Raw genomic sequence first — 21,265 nt, forward strand, 5'->3', positions numbered from 1 at the left:
AGACCGTAAACCCAAACAAGTTAGCACAGCCTTAAAAAGGCAATCAGTCTTAACATTTTTAAGTTTATAAACTCAACTGTCAGTAGTATGCACAGCTTGTAGTTTTTGAGTCACACACACAATTATTTCAAGTGTGTACTACTGAAAATATGTATTTCTGTTACGCAGCACAACTAAGTACTTAATATTAACTAAATATGTAATGTTGACAAAACGTATTTATACAAAGAAATGTATTTATGAACTAATGAGCAAGTTCTCACAGCTAATTTTAGATGTTTTCCAAACATACATTTTACACAGCATTGCATAGTGCAGGAGGGGACAAGATCAATCAATGAAATTAATGTAACCCACAAAGGGTCTTCAGGACACAGTTAGCTTAGTCATCTGTTTTTTGTGGCCACACAGAGCCTCTCAGTAACCTGACCCATGGGTGACTACATTATAAAGAAAAAATAATAGAAACAAAAAAAGGCTAAGATTTACCAATGTTGACAAACAACAAGTCTTTCACAAGAGCCTACTGAAAAACAGCATTAGCTTATTAACCAAGGGATAATAAAACAAACACAGAGACCTCTGAGCAGGAGACACCATTAATGATGTCGCAACAAGGAGAGGAAAGAGTTCTAACTGCCTAGATCATCAGATCATTCTTAAGGGTCTGTAACATAGGTGACAATTTCCCATCCTCCATCCAAGTAAAATATTCTGGACGAATTCAAGAGTGTTGGTCAGTCCTTTAGGATAAGTCAGGTGAAGAGCATAGATCAGACCAAACATTACCAGAAAAGCATCTGCAAGCCTGCAGAAGTGGGTTACCACATCAATCCAGGACAAACGGAAATATTCACTGGGTGGAAGTGAACAGGATCTTTGATGTTTTCACCAACAATGGTAGGTAGAGCCACCAGGGAATCCCTAAGGTATATTTTGACAGACTCCTCTTGCTGGAAATGAGAAAGAGAGACAAAGACAGAGAGAGAAATGAGCAGAGAGACCACTCTAAATAGATATTTTTAACACTCACTGCCAGACAGTACAGGTTCCTCAGGCAATTCATCATCAAAGCCGTATTGGCTACAGCCAATCAAACATCGCCCCCCTCCCAACACTCTCCAGATCAACTCGTACCAAAGAAAAACAACAAGAGCACTACCTTAGACCGTATACCCACTCAGACCGTATACCCACTTAGAGCGTATACCCACTCAGACCGTATACCCACTTAGAGCGTATACCCACTTAGAGCGTATACCTTACCGTATACCCACTTACACACAGCGAGATATGCTCATCTGCCATCGATTGTGACTCAGAGAGCAAAAACTTTACATTTGTTCAATCATGAGTCATATAACCAGGAATCCATGTGCTGTGTTTTGTGTCGGCATCCATCTGTCGTGTTTTGATAAAATTGCATTAGTACAATGGTAGTAACCCGCGTTCCACACTGAGATCTTTTTTGAGATCCGTTACTTCCTTTACATTCTCTGATCCTTTCTTTTGTTCAATTTTACAATTCCACACTATACCTACTAAACCTCATGCTATTCCAGGGCAATATGACAAATATACATTTCATTAAGTATTATGATATTTCCATGATATATGTCACAATATTTTTTTTCCCTCACATCTGGCAAGTTGCAACAGAGGAAAAAAAAAATACTAAAAATAAAAAGTAAAAAAAAAAACTTTCTTAACAGGTGATGGAATCATGCTTAGATATAAAAGGAGCATCCATAAAAAGCTGAATTCTTCATGAGCAAGGATGGGTCAAGGCCCGCCACTTTGCCAAAAATGCATTAGCAAAAAATCTAACAGGTTAAAAAATAATGTTCCTCAGCCAAGTATTGCAAGGATTTTAGGAGTTTCACTCTTTACATTGCATAACATCATTCAGGGAATCTAGAACAAATCTCTGTGCACAGAGATGAATGCCTGTGATCTTCAACCCCTCAGACAGCACTGCACTAAAACCATCATGTTTCTGTGATGAGATCACCACATGGGCTCAGGAATACTTTGACAAACCTTTGTCAATAAACACTGTTTGTCGCTGCATCCACAAACGCAAATTAAAGCTGTACTACACACAGTGGAAGTCATATATCAACAACGTCCAGAAACGCCGCCAACTTCTCTGGACTCGAGCTTATCTGAAAAGGACTGATGCTCTGTGGAAACGTGTGTGGTCATCTGAGTCAACCTTTCAGATTGTTTATGGAAATAATGGAAGTCATGTTCTCCAGGCCAAAGAAGAAAAACAAACACTGTCTTTTTCAGAGACATCCATGTTTATTTCTACATGGCAATATCAAGCCACACTCTGTATGTTGCAGCATCATGGCTGCATAGTCAGAGAGTTTAAGTGTTAGACTGAGCACCCACTAATATGTGTCACATTATTTAGCTCACAGTATGACAACAATGGCCCTGTGGGTGCTCAGCTGAGGACTTATATAACAGAAGAATGGCACAAAAATACTGCTTTCAAAACTGGATCAGTTTGTGTTTTCAGTCCCCAAACTATTATTTAGTGCTGCTAAAAGGAAAGGTGATCTAACACAGTGGTAAATATGATCCTGCCCCAACTTTTTTGGAATGTGTTAGAGGCATCAAATTTGGAATGAGCGTATATTATCAAAAAAAAAATAAGTTCATGCTTCATGAACTTCATTAAGTTCATACAACATCAAATATAGTGTTTTGTGCTGTTTTGTACTGCTAAAGTCAGACTTGCCCATTGGCTGATTCTGATTTTCTTTCTTTTTAAGAACTATAACTGACAGTATACATATGCAGTAATGGATAGGCTACCTGTTTACTGCTAGGCTCACACTCTTTACCTAAGAATGCCATCCTGCCCATCAGAAGCCCCCGTAACCAAAGGCTAAATACCTGGTACTGAATAATTAACCAGGCCTAGGAGCTCCGACACCACAGTCCTTTCCCAATGATAACAGGTTCAACAGATACAGAACAGAAGAACAGTCAGGCTCAACATTGACATCAAGCTTACGTTAGACGTCATTAATAAAACTAACTGCTGCTTTGAACAATTCTGGTAACGTGACATAAGTGGATATTTGACCGGCACAGAATCAGCTCAGGCTATAAGTCAAGCTAAAAATCCTTCAAATATCCTGAACCCCTCTGCTGCTGGTCAGAGCTAACTAGAGAATCCAGCTAGAGGAAGTTTTTATTATAGGCAGTTTGTAATTATCCTCCTCTGTCTCTCCTCTTCCCTCGGTGTGTTTTTGTCTCTGTAGGCGAGTCGTCCAGTCCTGCAGCTCCACTCAGGGACTGAATGTGACGATGCAACAGAATTCAGACGCTCGCGGATAAAAAAAAAATGTACACAGAGCTTTATTCAAGTTCGACAAACAACTAAGACTAAAGGCCGGGCTTATAAACTATACTAAGTGGGTCATATGACAATAAACACAGGTGTGTGTATTTAGTACTCCGGTGAATGTGAGCGCTGATAGGTGCGTGCACAACCATCCAAAGTGATATGATCTCCCGAGGGATTGTGGGCAATGGAGTCCCTCCTGGACTCTGCCTCAGAGGGAAGTTGCTCAGTCACATGATCTCCTAATGTATTGTGGGAAATGTAGTCTGAGTCCTCCTGAGGCGTGACACTGAATCCTTTCTATCTCCTTATTAATATGATTGACTAGACAGAATTTTGTTTGGAAAATTTTGTTAAAAAGAAAAAAAACAGTGTATTGTCCTGTGAATAATGAGGAGGGCAGTGGTAACTGTTTTTCTTCTCCAAACAGAGCCTACGAGAACCAGACGTGATAACTAATAAAACAAAGTAAGAAACCATCATCAGTGGTTTAGCTGGTGGATGACAGCAGAGCTGGTGGAAAGTGCTGCAGGTGTAGAACAGCTCTCTGTTTCCGCTTCAGTACTTTGCATTTGTAATTTGCATTACAGTTTCGCTCTCCTCTTCTTGTCAGTACTAATAGTGTTTTTGTGTCGGTCAGTCATGCAGCCCTGCAGTTCTGCTCTCTGTGTCCTGATGTTACTGACCACTACATTCACTGTTGGTAAGTCCTGCACTTCTTAATCATCTTAAACATTTTACGTTCACCTTTGGTTTCTAAGGTTCATTGTTTGGCGTGTTGGTAATTCTCTAAGCTTCATTCTAAAACTATGTTATTATATTTTAAAACACTGAAACTGGGGATACAAAGATACCATTTTTCCAGGCTGAGTACATGTTTTTCAGTATTTGGCGATACTGAGCCCAACACCGTACTGAGTAACCTACTTAAATGAAGTAGTTGTTGGAGTAAATGAGTAGACATGGGTCCAATCCGATCCTGTATCAGTATCGGGTCAGATATTGACATCTTTCATTCATTGGTTATCGGACGGATGGGGCCGATCCACTTACTGATCCATATTCCAGTCTGCAGCTTGTGCTGGACCATGAACCCACCGTAATGCATTACAACGTAATGTAATGTAACGTGAGACGCGTCACCGATCCGGATTATGTTCCACATTTTATCATGAACCTGCAGCAATTTCAGCCTGTAAGTTAGTGAGCAAATAACATCAGCTGTTGGTCTGCAAATAACAAATAACATCAGCTGTTGGTCTAAAATGTTGTTGTGTTTGGAGATATTTAAGTCTGGAAATGCCGGAAAGTAAAACCGCTACTTGTAATGTGTGTAAAGCCAGTGTGTTGAGGGGTGGAAGTGTGGCTGCATCAGACAATACAACCAGTTTAATCACCTGCAGAGGCTTCACGTCAAAGAGTACCAGGAGTTCACGTTAACAGACAGGAAGACACCACCAGGCAGTGACTCTCACTGATGCTCTCCAGCATCATGGTGGAAAATGTGAGATTGTCGCAGCCTGTTGGAGCATTTAGAGCCCAGCTGTCTGACATCCTGTTCTGCATTTTATTTTAAAGATTGTCCCAATACTTGACCTGTTCACATGATGCAGCCAAGCTTATTGTTTGTGTTTAACGTTCTAGAAAGGCTTTTGATATTTAAGATGTTTATTTCCATTTTGCATTTCATATGTTTAATTTCACATTACAGCTGTTGTTGCCACCTGTTTATATGTGAAGTTCAACATGAATAAATTCCATTGGAATGCATTTAAATTCAATGTCTTTGTGTATAGTTTTGCTCTTCTAATAAGAAGTGCTGTGTTGTCCATTTCAGCCTTGTGATGTAACCTGAAACACAAAACCAACAATGGTATGATATTAGTAAAGTAAACAGAGCTCTTAAGGGAGCGTATCGGAATCTGCGTCAGTGTCAGCAGTTGTGTATCAGAATCAGATCGGAACTGAAAAAGTGTGGATTGACACTTTACTACCTTTAACACATTGTTTATATTTCTTAATCCCTCTTTCAGTGACTGAATCAGCTGTTCCTACAGTGAAGGTGAATCTTCATGACTCTGCTACTCTGCCCTGCTCTGAGAGATGCTCTGGTTTGGTCAGATGGACTGTGTTCCATAAACCCACTGATGTTCTGGCTGAGTGTGATCAGACTTCATGCAGATCAAAGGAGGGATACCAGATGATCCATGATCAGTACCTGAAGGGGAATCTCTCTCTCACCATCACTGAAGCTGATTTCAGTAAGAGAGGCTGGTACACGTGTGACTGTGATGGTAAAGATCTCTGTGATGTGCGTCTTCAGGTTGAGCGTAAGTGTCCAGCTGTTTTCTAGCGTGAACTCTGCAGACCGAATCCAGTGATGTGGGTGTAACACTTTGCACTCAGTTGATAAATTGATGTTCCTGTTTTTCTTCTCAGCCTTGATAACACCACTTCAGATAAAACCTGGTGACTCTCTGGTGCTGAAGTTGGATGTATCAGATCCAGTGGAGGTGATTTATAACAGCACAGGTGCAGCTAATCAATCCAGTGGTCAGATCTGTACAGTGGATGGACGATCAACACAGTGTAGAGATTCATATGAACAGAGAGCATCACTAACATCTGTTCTTGAGCTGAGAGCAGTGACTCTGTCTGATAGTGGAGTTTATACTGTAATGGACAAAAGGAATGAAGAGGTCATTCATATCTACACAGTGACCGTCCAGGGTATGAATTTAATGCTACTTTTACAGCAGTAATCTTTTTTCCACACCTTCAACTTGTACCCAGATTTTGTCCGTCAGCCGGTCAGTGTGAGGCCGCAGCACACTAACCAGAGAAGGTCTAACTAGTACAGAAGAGCTGAGCTGGTTGTGACGCAAGACCCTGTTATTCATCTCAGCCCCCACTGAAATCTCATTCTTTTCCAAATCCATTCTTTACCAAATTAATAACGTTCCTTGGGCTTTATGATCTCGCATTGCTGCAGTGAGCAACCAACAAACTATCCTTTGACTTCTTCCCTTTGAAAGATACGCCGATCAGGCATAACATTATGACCGCCTCCTTGTTTCTGCACTCATTGTCCATTTTATCAGCTCCACTTACTATATAGGTGCACTTTGTAGTTCTACAGTTACAGACTGTAGTCCATCTGTTTCTCTGATACTTTGTTAGCCCCCTTTTACCCTGTTCTTCAGTGGTCAGGACCCCCATGGACCCTCACAGAGCAGGTACTATTTGGGTGATGGATCATTCTCAGCACTGCAGTAACACTGATGTGGTGGTGGTGTGTTAGTGTGTGTTGTGCTGGTATGAGTGGATCAGACACAGCAGTGCTGCTGGAATTTTTAAACACTGTGTCCACTCACTGTCCACTCTATTAGACACTCCTACCTTGTCAGTCCACCTTGTAGATGTAAAGTCAGAGACGATAGCTCATCTGCTGCTGCACAGTTTGTGTTGGTCATCCTCTAGACCTTCATCAGTGCTTACAGGACGCTGCCCACAGGACGCTGTTGGCTGGATATTTTTGGTTGGTGGACTATTCTCAGTCCAGCAGTGACACTGAGGTGTTTAAAAATTCCAGCAGCACTGCTGTGTCTGATCCACTCAGACCAGCGCAACACACACTAACACACCACCGCCACGTCAGTGCTGAGAATGATCCACCACCCAAATAGTACCTGCTCTGTGAGGGTCCTTGGGGTCCTGACCACTGAAGAACAGGGTAACAAAGTATCAGAGAAACAGATGGACTACAGTCTGTAACTGTAGAACTACAAAGTGCACCTATATAGTAAATGGAGCTGATAAGATGGACAATGAGCGCAGAAACAAGGAGGTGCTCATAATGTTATGCCTGATTGTGTTTGTAGCATATAAGAACTGATTACCTGCTGCATAAGATTCAAAGTAGTCAGTAAGACAGCAGTATTACGTTGAATAAAAACATCTGATTCCAGTGGGAATAAAATCATTACGTATTTCCCGATGGAAAAGCAGGTGAGGTACAGCTAATGCAGTTTCAGTGTCCTGTTACATTCAGCTGTGTAAGGTTTGGGGACTGAGCCACTCTTAGTGTAAACTCCTGCTGTAAGTGCTGTCTTAGCTAGAACGCTATCAGCTCAGAGCACCACAAACCCATCTGGACCAGAACTGAATTAAGGAACACAGTGTTTCATACGTTCTGCCGATAACTTAAAGTTCACTGATCAGCAAACTGCTACTGTATCCTTAGTGATGGAGTTTAGCTGTGATCATGTTGGTTGTTATCTGTGGTACATCAGCTCCTCTGTGTACAGCCAGCCTCTCCAGTACTTCATGTACATTAAGCTTTTTGAACACATCTGTCACTGCAGTTCTGTTTCTGCACAGTATAATCTAAAATATGATGCTGCATGGTTTACACTACCAGTCAAAAGTTTGGGTACCTCAGTCCTGTTGGTAAAGCAGGTGGTTCCTCGTGAAGCTGCCTGGAGAACTCTAAGAGTGTGTAAAGCTGCATGAAGGCAAAGGAGTCAAGGCTGTATTGATTTAACACATTTATTTACTGCATAATTCCATATGTTATTTATAGCTTTGATGTTGTCTTTAGTTTTTAAAAGTGGATGTATCCACTCTTTTATCTGGAGCTGCATAAACAGACTTTCCTGGAGTTAAACAGTGTGAATGAAGCTCACCGTACATCTTTGTGTGTGTTTGGTTTGTAGATGTTCAGCCGTGTGTGTGCAGAGATCAGGAGCTGCTCAGTCTGGGTGGACGGTTCCCACTGCGGAGTGTATCAGTGGCTGTGCTTCTCACTGTGTGTGTGATATTAGTGGTGGTGATTGTGCAGCTGACGAGGAAAAATCCACAGCCTCCAAAAGGACCGGATATCACTGGAAATACCCACGTTCAGAAGAATGGACTGGGTAATCAAGGGCAGAAGAACAGCAGAGACTGGCACAGCACAGTAATGACCAGGGAGCAGTCTAAGATCATTCTTGATCATCCTCTCTTCTTTTCTTTCTCTTGCTCTCTCTCTCTTGCTTCTCCACTCATGAGACATGTATGTGAGAGTGGTTGTTATATGTACACTATATTGCCAAAAGTATTCGGTCGTCTGCCTTCACACGCATATGAACCTGAGTGAGATCCCATTCTTAATCCTGGGGTTTAATATGATGTCGGTCCACCCTTTGCAGCTATAACATTCGACTCTTCTGGAAGGCTTTCCACAAGGTTTAGGAGTGTTTATGGGAATTTTTGACCATTCTTCCAGAAGCGCATTTGTGAGGTCAGACACTGATGTTGGACGAGAAGGCCTGACTCACAGTCTCCGCTCTAATTCATCCCAAAGGTGTTCTATCGGGTTGAGGTATCTGAGTGCAGGCCAGTCAAGTTCTTCCACACCAAACTCGCTCATCCATGTCTTTATGGACCTTGCTTCGTGCACTGGTGCGCAGTCATGTTGGAACAGGAAGGGGCCAAACTCCCCAAACTGTTCCCACAAGTGGGACCATGAAATGTCCAAAATCTCTTGATGCTGAAGCATTAAGAGCTCCTTTCACTGGAACTAAGGGGCCGAGCCCAACTCCTGAAAACCACCCCTCACCATAATCCCCCCTCCACCAAACTTTACACTTGGCACAATGCAGTCAAACAAGTACCGTTCTCCTGGCAACCACCAACCCCAGACTCGTCCATCGGATTGCCAGACGGAGAAGCGTGATTGGTCACTCCAGAGAACACATCTCCACTGCTCTAGAGTCCAGTGGCGGCGCTTTACACCACTGCATTCGACGCTTTGCATTGCGCTTGGTGATGTAAGGCTTGATGCAGCTGCTTGGCCATGGAAAACCCATTCCATGAAGCTCTCTATGCTGTTCTTGAGCTAATCTGAAGGTCACATGAAGTCTGGAGGTCTGTAGCGATTGACAGCAGAAAGTTGGCGACCTCTGCGCACTATGCGCCTCAGCATCCGCTGACCCCGCTCTGTCATTTACGTGGCCGACTATTTCGTGGCTGAGTTGCTGTCGTTCCCAACGCTTCCACTTTGTTATAATCCCACTGACAGTTGACTGTGGGAATATTTAGTAGTGAGGAAATTTCACGACTGGACTTGTTGCACAGGTGGCGTCCTATCACGGCACCACGCTGGAGTTCACTGAGCTCCTGAGAGCGACCCATTCTTTCACTAATGTTTGTAGAAGCAGTCTGCAGGCCTGGGTGCTTGGTTTTATACACCTGTGGCCATGAAGCGATTGGAACACCTGAATTCAATGATTTGGATGGGTGACTGAATACTTTTGGCAATATAGTGTATGTGTGTGTGGAGACTCCAGATCTGTCTACTGGTCATCTGCAGAGCTTTAGAAGCTTCCACTAACACTCTTAACTGAAGCTTCTCTATTCATGCACTTCACTGTCAAACTCTGAAAAGCCCCTTTTGGGGGACACATGTTTTTTTCAGCAAGGTATTTTCTATTTCTACTTCAGTACGTTTGGAGATTTGGAGAAAAAATGAACTTGCAGTCAGACATTTCTGCAGTGCAGCAAAGTGAGAAGCTCATTAAAGCAGGTGTGTAAAGTCTCAGATTATACAAGTGTGGCTCCAGTGCAACTCCAATTTAATGGATATTTAGTTGAATGTTACTTAAGGATATTCTATGCTGGAGTGGATCGTTCACTGAGCTGATAGTTTGGTGTTCAAACAATGCAGTTTCATTAGATATCATAATTAGTAGAGCGTCCATTTTCCACAAAGCGCTGTGGGTTGTTTTGTCCACATAACAGTCTCTGAAGGTGAGTTTGTTTCAACAGGTCCTCCTTCATTAATACTGAGATAATCACTAATCACTCATTACTAATGTCGTCCTCTATAAACTCATCCTACTCATATCAGCATGATGAGATTAGATTCAAAGACTCAGCACTGAAAACTGGACCTGGGTACTGGGGAGGTGTTTGTTCGTGGCTCATTTACTGATAAGTCTTTAATAAAGTAAATGTGAGTGGTCATTTTGGATGGGTCAGTGATTAAAGCGGGAAGTCTAGAGCCGCTGGACCTGATTGTGCTGCTGCTACAGCTCAACACTGCCTCAGATTTATCTCATACTGTATCTCATCAGATTGATAATGTTCACCTTTAGCTACTGCTTTCTGATTGCTGCTCTTCGCTGTTTCTTTCTCAGCTCTGTTCAAATATGTTTCTGCCATATCTGTAAATATCATTCTGCAGGCAGATTTGGAGCAGGACTTTTTTAAATATTGTTTTTATTACGTGTAAATAAATTTGTTTTTGCTGAGTGTGCAGGATTATTAAGGGTGCCAGAGCTGTTTATCAGTAAAATCTGAATGCTTGTGGTTGAATGTTTAAACTCTGTGTACATTTTGTATTAAAATAATTGTATATCTGTATATTTTATATCTGTATAAGTGTGTTTTATCTGTATGAACTTTAATCTGATTTCCGTAGTTCTGTGCTGTGTTTTATGAGACTAAGGTAAACAGTGTAGGGCCCAAAACTGTAAACCCAAATGCATTAAAAAGTGCCCTAATTTGGCAGCTTACAACAGCAAGCAGAATGTAAATTAAGTGTTGGGTTGAATTATAATTAATATTTAATATATAACATAAAGTAAATAGTTTCTAAACTGTAGGAGCCAAAATTGTAAAACCAAATGCATTAAAGAGGTTAATAATTCTTATTATTGCAACCAACGACAGCAAGCCAAATTTGAATGGACTTTAGGGCTTAATTTTAATTAATTTGTTAAACATCAAAAATTTAATAACGTCTTAACTGCAGGGCCTAGCATTTTAAAACCAAATACATAAATACATCATCTAAACCGCTTATCCTTCTGGGTCACGGTGGGGTGCTGGAGCCTATCCCAGCTGTCACTGGGCAGAAGGCAGGATACACCCTGGACAGGTCGCCAGTCCATCGCAGGGCAGACAGACAGACATACACAGTTACACACTCACTCACACCTAGGGGCAATTCAGCATGTCTGCATGTTTTTGGACTGTGGGAGGAAACCAGAGTACCCAGAGGAAACCCACGCAGACACGGGGAGAACAGGCAAACTCCACACAGACAGTAAACACTGCAAGCGAGACGAGAATTCTTAAATTCTTTTTCATTAATAAAAAAAAGCAACAGCTTCTTTACTGAAGGGCCTAAATTTGTCAAACCAAATGCACTGAAGAGAATCTTAATATTATAACTAACTACAGCATGTAGAATTTAAACTGTGTTGTACTGAATTGAATGTTGTACTACACCATACACTTCCTTCAGTCTAGTCTTCAGGGGTCTAAGTACAGTCTCAGTAATGTTTGGGGGTGGGGGTGGGGGGTACTGTGTGTTGTGTAGGTGGTGTGGTTTACATCATGACTGGTTTGTTCCTCCACACTTCACTCTGCTCTTCCAGCATTGGCTGCTCTCTTTCTCTTCTGTTTGTCTTGTTTCAGCAGCTCAGTTGCTTTTAATATTTAAGCAATGAAAATAATTCCTCCTGTTAACCATGCTGTACTGAAAGTTTCCTGCAGATCAAATAATAAACAAACTGTAAAGTGTGTGCAGATCATTTGGTTAGTGTCCCTTATCAGGGTCAGTTTGGGACAGTAATGTAAGAATGTACAGAAAGGATTATTGATAATGAGGACTCGTCATAGAGCTGCACTATATGGAGGGAATGTCCTGTGTGTTAATAAAGTCATAACAGAATTGCAGAATAATAAAGATGTTTTAAATATCTGAGTTATCAGATCCTCATCAGACACATCTGAGTCTTATTAACCTCTTAATGATCCTGTTAAAGAAATCAGAAATGTATGTCACTCAGCTGACATTAACATTTTCCAAAAACAAGATCTTGTTTTCAGTTTATTTGAAAAGCATAATCTATACATAAATACAAACATTTGTTTTCCATGACAAAATATACAGACATTCTGGTTCTCTAATGGACACAGTCAGTACACACTGTTGTTGTGTTCTGTTTGTAAACACACCTGAGTCAGGTCATCATTACAGCCTCCATCACCTGACCGAGAACTGATTACAGCAGAACTGAACAACAGTGTAAAGTGAAAACTCCAAGACTTCATCAGTGTAAGAATTCACACCACACAGTGTCTACATTAAAGTACAAAATAACAATAACAAATATACTTTAAATAATTCTGAGTAAATAAAGAGTCTTTCAGATGTTACAGATTTGTAAAGAATAACATATGAATCCTCTTCCTTTGTCACACTAAAGTAAAACGTTCCAGAGCTGTTAGCAGATTCATATTTACAGATAATCAGATAATCAGATTCAGGAGAAACTTCATTAGACCAATCACACCACAAGCTGCTTTATGGAACTTATGTTGTATTTAAACTGGTTGAAACATTTACATCTGCATCTTTTTAAAGCTTTTCCTGCTAAAGCTTTTCTTCTCCTCCTCTTCTTTGACAATCTGTAAGTGTTTGGTAACTGAGGAGACACTGCTGTAGTTTTGAAAGTGAAATGTTTTCTTATTCTTGTGTGATACAGTATTTCAGGTTTTATAATGTGCCAAATGTTATCAGCAGTGACAGATCTGGACTGCAGGCAGGTCACTTTGGCACCTGGACTCTTTTAATATGAAGCAATGCTGCTGTAATGCATGCAGAATGTGGTTTGACATTGTCTTGCTGAGAAAGACATCGTCTGAATGGCAGCATATGTTGCCAAAACGTAAATATTGTTCAACATTAATGGTGCCTTCACAGATGTGCACGTCACCCATGCCATGTGCACTAATGCACCCTTATACCATCATGTTGGCTGTGCTGATAACAAGCTGAGTGGTCTTTAGCCCGGAGGACACAGTGTCCATGATTCCAAACAGAATCTAAACTTTGCTTTATCAGACCACAGGGACACTTTTACACTCAGTCCATCTAAAATGAGCTCAGGCCCAGAGAAGGTGGCAGTGTTTCTGGGTCCTGTTTATATTTGGTTTCTTCTTTGCGTTTTAGAGTTTTAACTTGCATTTGTGGAAACAGTGATGAACTGTTTTCACAGACAGTGGTTTTCAGAAGTGTTTCTGAGCCCATGCAGTGATTTCCGTTACAGAATCATGTCTATTTTTAATGCAGTGCTGCCTGTGGCCCCGAAGATTATGACCAACCTGTATTGGTTTCGGCCTTATACCATACATACAGAGATTTCTCCAGGTACTCTGAATCTTTTAATGGTTTTATGTGTAAATGAAGAATTCCCCAGGTTCTTTGCTATTTTACATTGAGAAACGTTATTCTTGATTGTTCCACTATTTGATCCCACTATTGAACCCCTCCTTATGTTTACATCTAAAACCTTTTACACCCAATCATGATACAGACCTGTTGCCAATAATCTAATTGTTTGTGAGATGTTCCACCAGGTGTTTTGTTTAGCATTACACAACTTTAACAGTCTTTTGTTGCCCCGTCTTAACTTTTTGAAACATGGCTTCAAATTCAAAATGGGCATATTTAAATATCTGAAATGCTGTCCTTGTTTGCACAGCATTGCAACTTTTTGGAAATGGGGGGGCTCCGGGGTTTAAGACCAACACAGCTTAGTCTAGCATATGCCTGGGTGCAAAGTGCTTTTGAGAGGCTGACCAAAAGTGACCAAAAAGCTAAGAATTTAAGTTAGTCTGATTTTAAATACTCTCCTACTCACCGCTCACCACTGACTCACTACAGTCTCAGAAAAACCTGCTGAGGGTCGCCAGCATGAGCCGGACCCCAGAACAGGATTTTATGCTGCTTGCTATGATAATAATTGTTTAACAATTGTTTTTTCTTTATCTTGCAGTATACTGACATTAATAACAATAATAATAAAGGTAACACTAAATAACGATAAGACAACTATTTAATCATCTTAAGATTCTTTCCTGTTATAGCATATTTTACTATTTGAGAATTTTCTTTAGAATATTCTAAAACATAAATAATTACAGCCCTGGTTATTATAATACATTTTAGCAGAGCGTGTTGATATTTTATATTGACATTCTTCCCAGCCTCACTATATAATCTCTATAGTCACTCCACACTGATACTCAATCAACCAACCACCACACACACACACACACACACACACACACACACACACACACAGAGAGAGAGAGAGAGAGAGAGAGAGAGAGAGAGAGAGAGAGAGATGAGAGAGAGAGAGAGAGAGGAGTGTGGGGGGGGACGTTGATTATGATTATCTCTCAGACTTCCTGGACAGTATTGGAGAATGACCGTCTCTTTTTTCTTCTTTTTTCTTTCTGTTACCTTTATTCTTCTCCCGGAGCTGCTGATTTTCTCTCCTCAGCTGCACATTCTTCACCACTAACATCACAATCACAGCTACATGTGCAGTAACCACCAGTGCAAATACCCACCCTTTCTGAACTGTAGTACTCGAGGCTGAGGAGAGACACAATCACAAAGAATTTAAATCTGACACCATATATAGAAATCAGTGGAGTTCTGTGAGTCACAGTGAGTGAAGGAAACAGATGGACACTGACGCTCAATCTGAAGCTTCACTCTTATTGGCTATGAAATCGGCTATTTTACAGTGACAAACTTGATCTTTAATTTTTCTTACAATAAAAATCTCTAATAGAAACTTTTTCTCGTTTGCTGCTCCTTTAATCTCTTTTTCTTTATTCCCTCTTTCAGTGTCTGAATCAGCTGATCCTCCAGTGAAGGTGAATCTTCATGACTCTGCTACTCTGCCCTGCTCTGAGAGATGCTCTGGTTTGGTCAAATGGTCTGTGTTCAGTAAACCCACTGATGTTCTGGCTGAGTGTGATCAGACTTCATGTAGATTAAAGGAGGGATATCAGACGATCTATGGTCAGTACCTGAAGGGAGACACTATCAGTGTCAGTGATGGTGAGAGAGAGAGAGAGAGATCTCCCTCCAGGTACTGACCATCTCAGAGCACGGCAGAGTAGCAGAGTCATGAAGATTCACCCTCACTGTAGGATCAGCTGATTCAGACACTGAAAGAGAGAATGAAGGAGCAGCAAATGAGAGATAAAGTTTTTATTAGAGATTTTTATTGTAAGAAAAACAAAAAGGCCGATTTCAAATGATGTAATTCTTTCTCAGTTCTTTAAAACCTATGAGAAATTTCCTGATCCTGAGAGATCCAGGCATTTTTAATCCATTTGTATCAGATGTGTTAAACTTGATCCAGTTCAGATCATTTGTAAAGTGTATTTTACTCCATTGTGCTCTGCTTGTTGTAAAGGTGACAGACAGAGCCAGACGCTCACAGACAAGTCTAGAGTTAAGAGCTTTAATGCCAAAAGGATGATCCAAAACCACAGTCATAAAACAGAGTCGAAAACCAGAGATCCAAAACTGAGCTAAGGTGCGCACGACAAGGTGACGGTACTTCACAAACTGAAGGCACAAACAGATTGGTTAAAAACACAGGTGAACAGGTGAAGTCAGGAGTTGCTGAGTCAGAATTCACCAGGAGAGAGATGAATGACTGACCCTCTCTTTCAGAGTCACACTGGTGAATTCTTGGCAAAGCATCAGCTTTTGAATTATGTGAACCAGGAGGATAAGAGGCACTGAATTGAAGAAGGGACCAGCAAGCCTGTTGAGGTTTAAACACTTAGCGGAATGGAGGTATTCTAATTCTTATGATTGGTTAGACTAGGAAAGGATGAGCAGCTCCCTCTAACTAATGTCTCCATCCCTCAAATGTGAGCTTAACAGCCAAGAGCTCATGGTCACCGGTTCAGGATGCTTACATAAAAACCCCTTCTGCTTTCCCTAAACTGCACTGACTGGTATGAAAAATGATGCACCAACCACAAAAGTGATTGTGATGCATATAGACGATCATAGATATACATACCTTGATGCTGGGTTGGGTCCAGCCAGTGCTGCAATTTTGGGAAGGTCAACATCGCTGCTGGTCTGCATTAAGAACAATTACAGAGTGGCAATTTAAGAAAGATACTGACCAAAATGACATGGATATCAATAGTGCACTCAGAAAGCAGGATAGGAACGCAGTGATCCACGCTCATGTTTGTGTGATATTCAGGTGTAGATATGGCCGTGTGGTTAATGAGGCTCAGAGAACCTGTTGATGTGACTGTTGTTCCTCTGGTTTCATGTTAAGCTTATTTCATTAGCCTACAGGGGATCTTAACTTGATGTAGCATTATATTCATTTATTTACAGTAACTTAAAGCTGAGTGAGCATTGTAGGTAATTCATAGCATTCCCTAATCCGTATATTCAATATAGATTAGCACCTTCTTACAAGGAACTGAAGTCAGTTTGTTATTCGTTAGATACTTGTTCCAATTTTCCCGTTCCACCTTAAATGGTGCAGCAGCTACATTCTGGAAACATGAGGCTGCACCATTTAAGGTGGAACAGGGAAATTGGAACAAGAAGCTGATGAACAGGAAGCCAACTTCAGCCTCATCCATTCACTGGCTACCACAGTCTGATCAAAAGCTAGTGCTGAAAGGACGAATATCAAAAATAGATCTTTATAAATATAAATAAAAACAGGAAGTTCTGCTCCATGATGACACCAGAACCATGACCAGTTCAGTACAGGTAGAGTAACACCATTAACACTATTTAGCACTAACTCTAATGTTAAACTAACCCCTGAAGCTGCAGAGTGGGCAGCGCTCTGTATCTGAAACAGACAGCAGTGCTCAGCACTCTGCTAGATAAAGATAAGAAAAGCAGACTCGTCCAGCGTCTCCACAAACTCACAAACACGTTTAAAACACGTTACTGCAGTTTGAGTACTCACCTTTCTCTCTGACTGGAACGGTGCTTCTCATAAAGACCTCACTGATCTCCAGTAACACCACACAGTCCCTCACGAGAGATTCTGTTCTCTCTTTCTGTAACTCCGTTTTCTGTTTGTGAGTCTGTTTTCACAGATCAGCTTCACCGTCGTCTACATCCTTCCAGACCCTGCAGAGTCCAGCGAGTCAGCGACCCTCCCTTATATTCAAACCGATAAGATTCTTTGGTGTTTCTTGGTTTTGATTGGTCAGTTTTTATTTGATACAGTACTGTATACTGTAGAATAAGAGAATTACCAGCAGAATATAAAATAGAACTGAAATACACAAGTATAAAACAAATATATAAAAACAGACACGTGTCTGAGGTAAATACTAATCTAATAATAATAATAATAATAATAACAACCTTCAAACACATTTCAATTTTGTAAAGATGTTCATCACTTTAGATGCTTTTACAATAAATATATTTAAATTTCATATTAAAACGTCTTCAAATATGCTAAGATTCTATTTGTAAATTTGATTTTATGAACAAAATATTCACACAGAAAAAGTCTTTAGTAATGTAAAAAGTAATAAAACAAACAATCACAACTTTCCATCCTTAACCTCTTATTCTCCAGGGTATATTTTGGTTTGTCCATCTGAGTTTACATGACCAAATATTAAGGCAAATTATTCAGTAACTGCATGAAATAAATGTAAATTTTTATTGTATTATTTTTTTTCTAAAAGATCCCTCAAATTAACAGAACATGTGTTTTATGATACACATATTGCTATATGCTCACAATTTACTGCTGAAATCCAAAAATCTTAGACGCTCTTCGTATTATTTTATAAAAATAATGTTTACAGAGCAGATCACTGAAGAGACGCCATCTGTTTATAGTTTACAGCCCAGATTTGTGGAAAAATGGGTCGACTTTCAGTAGAAAAAAAAAACAGAGTTCATCTTCTTTTATTATAAGGGTTTAAAATTACATCACCATCTATTTGACTGGAAAGAAGACAGTTACAGCCTCATACGACCCCCACCTTTAGAATGTAGCTTATGAAATATGAAAGTTATGAAGAATATGACTAAGTGCGTTTTGGAACCACCGGTGGTCTCAAGGAGTTGAAAAGATTAATATACTGTGATTTGTCTGTCCATTATCCTTCACTACATCATTCTGAAAATTCCTGAAACGGACACAGTTGGAGAAAACGTGTTCAGTACATTCACTGTTTTCACCACAGAAGTAATAAGGAGGACACAGACTAGAAGAGTAGAGAGAGGCTGAGAGGGCTGACCTGCTTCCACTGAGATCGACCCACCAGCCCCAAACAGCAGACCACTCCTTACTACTCTTCCCTAAATAAGCTTAAAATGTCCAACTGTGTCACTAAAACACCTTATTAGAGTTAATAACACTGAATCATGAATCAAAGAAAGGCTTGTCTGTGATCTCAAACACACTCATATTACTAATACAGCTTTCAGTAGTTCCCAAACATAAAGAGATTCACACTGGAGACTTAACACTCCACCCAAAATGACATATCAAAAGTAAATAAAACAAACAAATAAACAAAAACAAATAAATGAATAAACCAACACACAGCACTCAATTCTGCACAGCAATGGGTTTAAGCAGCATCAGTGAGGGAAACTGTAAATTGGGTAATGAAAGTGGATTACACAGTAACTCTATCTGTTTACTCTTACAAAGGCTGGAAATCTCACAGACAGACAAGTTCACAGCTGTAGTTTGGAGTCAGCTGTATGTTTATTGAAGCAAACTCAGAATTACTGACCTTTGAGGCAGAAGACGAGCAGGTTTTTAAACCATTAGAGCATTTAAGCCAATAACACCATCCAAAACTCAAAAAACCAAAGTCCAGAGCAAAGAGTGAAACCAGGGAAGCAGAACAGCAGTAATAACACTCAGAACTACTCGGCATGATCAGTACAAACAACGCTGAGGTCTAAATGTACACAAAACTAGATCAGCAATGAGAAACAGCTGATAGAACTTAGTGTTCTGGTGAGAGCGACCTCTGTAGGCGCAGAGGGGAACCACTTGCAGTGGATGTGACAGTGATAAACACTCCTCAGAAGAGTTTAGTGACTTTATCACAGTAGGAAAAAGGCTGTTCTTAGAGAGGGTTGTCTTAGTTTTGAAAGAGCTGTTCTGTCTCCCAGAAGGAAGTGGTTGGTTTGATGGTTTGCTGGATGAGAAGAATCTGTAATTGTTCTCTTTGATTCCTGAGTGCACCGAGTATAAAGACTCAACTGAAGGAAGACTTACTCCAATTATCTTTGAAGCCTTGAAGTCTTGATTAAGGAAGAAGCAAGTGATGATCGGTGTGTATGTGTGCTAAAGATGTGGAAAGGTGGGCTTCAGGAAATATCTGGATCACAGGAGCAACCTTAAGTGTGACTGCGTTTACTCACAGATCACAGCATGTTAAATAATCTTTGCACCTTATTCCACAACCCCACCTCATGCTCAGAAATGAGTGCTGTGTCGGTGCTGCACTGTCCTGTCTGTTTACTGTGTCTAATGTCTGTTTAATGTATCATATTTACTGTAATGTTTCTAGTCTAATTTTTTGCACACTTGCGTCTGCACCGTGTTGTTCTATGGAGGACCGTAATTTCACTCCACTGTGTGCTTGTACATGGATGGAATGACAATAAAAGCCTCTTGACTTGACTTTCAGCCACAAATATGAGCTTAAAACAACGGACCAGCATTCGCGTCTGCACTCTCTCAGCCCTGCCCACAAAGGCCGCTGATAACTAGAATAAGCGGTTGCTATGATGTGTGGATTGTTTACTGAATGTTTTTAGGGGGTTGCCAATAGCTGCATGTTGTTGAAAATGAATGGGACTCTATGGGAGGTATGAGGGATGAAAAAATGACCCATAGAGGAGTGCAGGTCAGTATGGCTGTGGATTAGAGCTTGGGGACCTTCCCTGAGTGAGGACATGCAGTTTGGTGGGATGAGGAAAAAAAAGACAGTGCAGGTCAGAACAACATTGAATTCATGCTCGGAGGCCTGCCCTGAGGTAGTGTATGCAAAAGTGTCTTTCAGTTGAGCAGAAGTCCAGCAGACATGCAACTTTTACCCCATTCATTCCTATGGGGAAAAAAAAAAACGTAATTTAACTAGGATTGTTCAAAAAGTGAAAGTCGAATTAAAAAGCTGTCTACAGGCACACCATTCCTGATCAGACCGGACATTCCAAAGTTGGAACAGTGTCAATATCTCGAAAACTGCAGGACGAGTTAGTGGACAAAAATCCAGCAGTAAAATAATAACAAGAAGACTATAAATCAGATAACTGGGAGCTGCTTGGTGGAGGGCCAGTGATGCTGCAGGTCAGTAGTGCTGAGTGGACCAGCCTTCCTTAGTCTTTTTCTCCTTCTCTCACTTTCTTTCAAACAAACAAAAAACAAAAAACCATGGGGGAATCAGTGGAGCCTAAAGACCCCCTACAATGACACAGCACCCTCACCCTGTTCCTTATTTTTAATAAACAAAACATTAGGCTTTTCACAGTGGTGTGGACACAGTGTCATTTTTGTTGTTGTAATCTTTAGTGATGGTAAGTAGTTTAGTAGCTGCTCCTGCTGACTTGAGCCAGCGACTTTTTTTCTCCTCTCTGTGTCAGTGGGGAAAACCATTCTTACTCCTTTCTCCGAGCAACTGGAGCATCTCCATGCAGCACAGCAAACCATGGTGGAGACTACATGCAAGGCACCTGATTCAAGTGTTGTCCTTGCATACAGGTGCATATAACACCTGAGACACACCTGGTTCAGCTCATTAGGAAGGCCTGCATGACTGAATTCAGAGTGTTAGATGAGGCTGACCTCCACAGCACTTTCGCCTGGAAGGTCCCCAGTTTGACACGCCTGAGTTAAGTTTCTCATGGCCTCAATATATTAATTAGTGACCTCAATATATTAATTTATGGCCTCAACGTATTACTTTATGGTCATTCACCATGTCACCTTAGGGGCTTCATACCTAATTACATTGCTTCAGTGCAACAAATAACATTTCAGAATTGCATAAAACATTCATACAAAG

The 21,265-nt window shown here is 40.7% G+C and overlaps 1 protein-coding gene and 1 long non-coding RNA gene across 2 annotated transcripts; one reads left to right on the forward strand and one right to left on the reverse strand.

The window, feature by feature from the left end:
- Positions 1-3,997: 3,997 nt before the first annotated feature.
- Positions 3,998-14,198, forward strand: LOC118827052. The gene is made up of 5 exons (XM_036598266.1): positions 3,998-4,064; positions 5,395-5,691; positions 5,801-6,091; positions 8,077-8,277; positions 14,191-14,198. The coding sequence occupies exons 1-5, from the start codon at positions 4,004-4,006 to the stop codon at positions 14,196-14,198; spliced, it is 858 nt and encodes a 285-aa protein (XP_036454159.1). The 5' UTR covers positions 3,998-4,003.
- A 445-nt stretch (positions 14,199-14,643) lies between these two features.
- LOC118826862 lies at positions 14,644-17,342 on the reverse strand. Its single transcript, XR_005008815.1, has 3 exons — positions 17,176-17,342; positions 16,252-16,313; positions 14,644-14,795 (listed from the first exon to the last, which is right to left on the reverse strand). It is a non-coding gene; the product is annotated as an uncharacterized LOC118826862 (long non-coding RNA).
- Positions 17,343-21,265: the final 3,923 nt, after the last annotated feature.

This window comes from Colossoma macropomum, unplaced genomic scaffold, assembly GCF_904425465.1.
Source record: "Colossoma macropomum unplaced genomic scaffold, Colossoma_macropomum, whole genome shotgun sequence".
Taxonomy (NCBI): Eukaryota; Metazoa; Chordata; class Actinopteri; order Characiformes; family Serrasalmidae; genus Colossoma; species Colossoma macropomum.

Coding starts and splice junctions, on each gene's coding strand:
- LOC118827052 (XM_036598266.1), top strand. CDS start 4,004: ATGCAGCCCTGCAGTTCTGCTCTCTGTGTCCTGATGTTACTGACCACT. Junction 4,065..5,394: donor GACCACTACATTCACTGTTG/GTAAGTCCTGCA, acceptor TCCCTCTTTCAG/TGACTGAATCAGCTGTTCCT. Junction 5,692..5,800: donor TGTGCGTCTTCAGGTTGAGC/GTAAGTGTCCAG, acceptor TTTTCTTCTCAG/CCTTGATAACACCACTTCAG.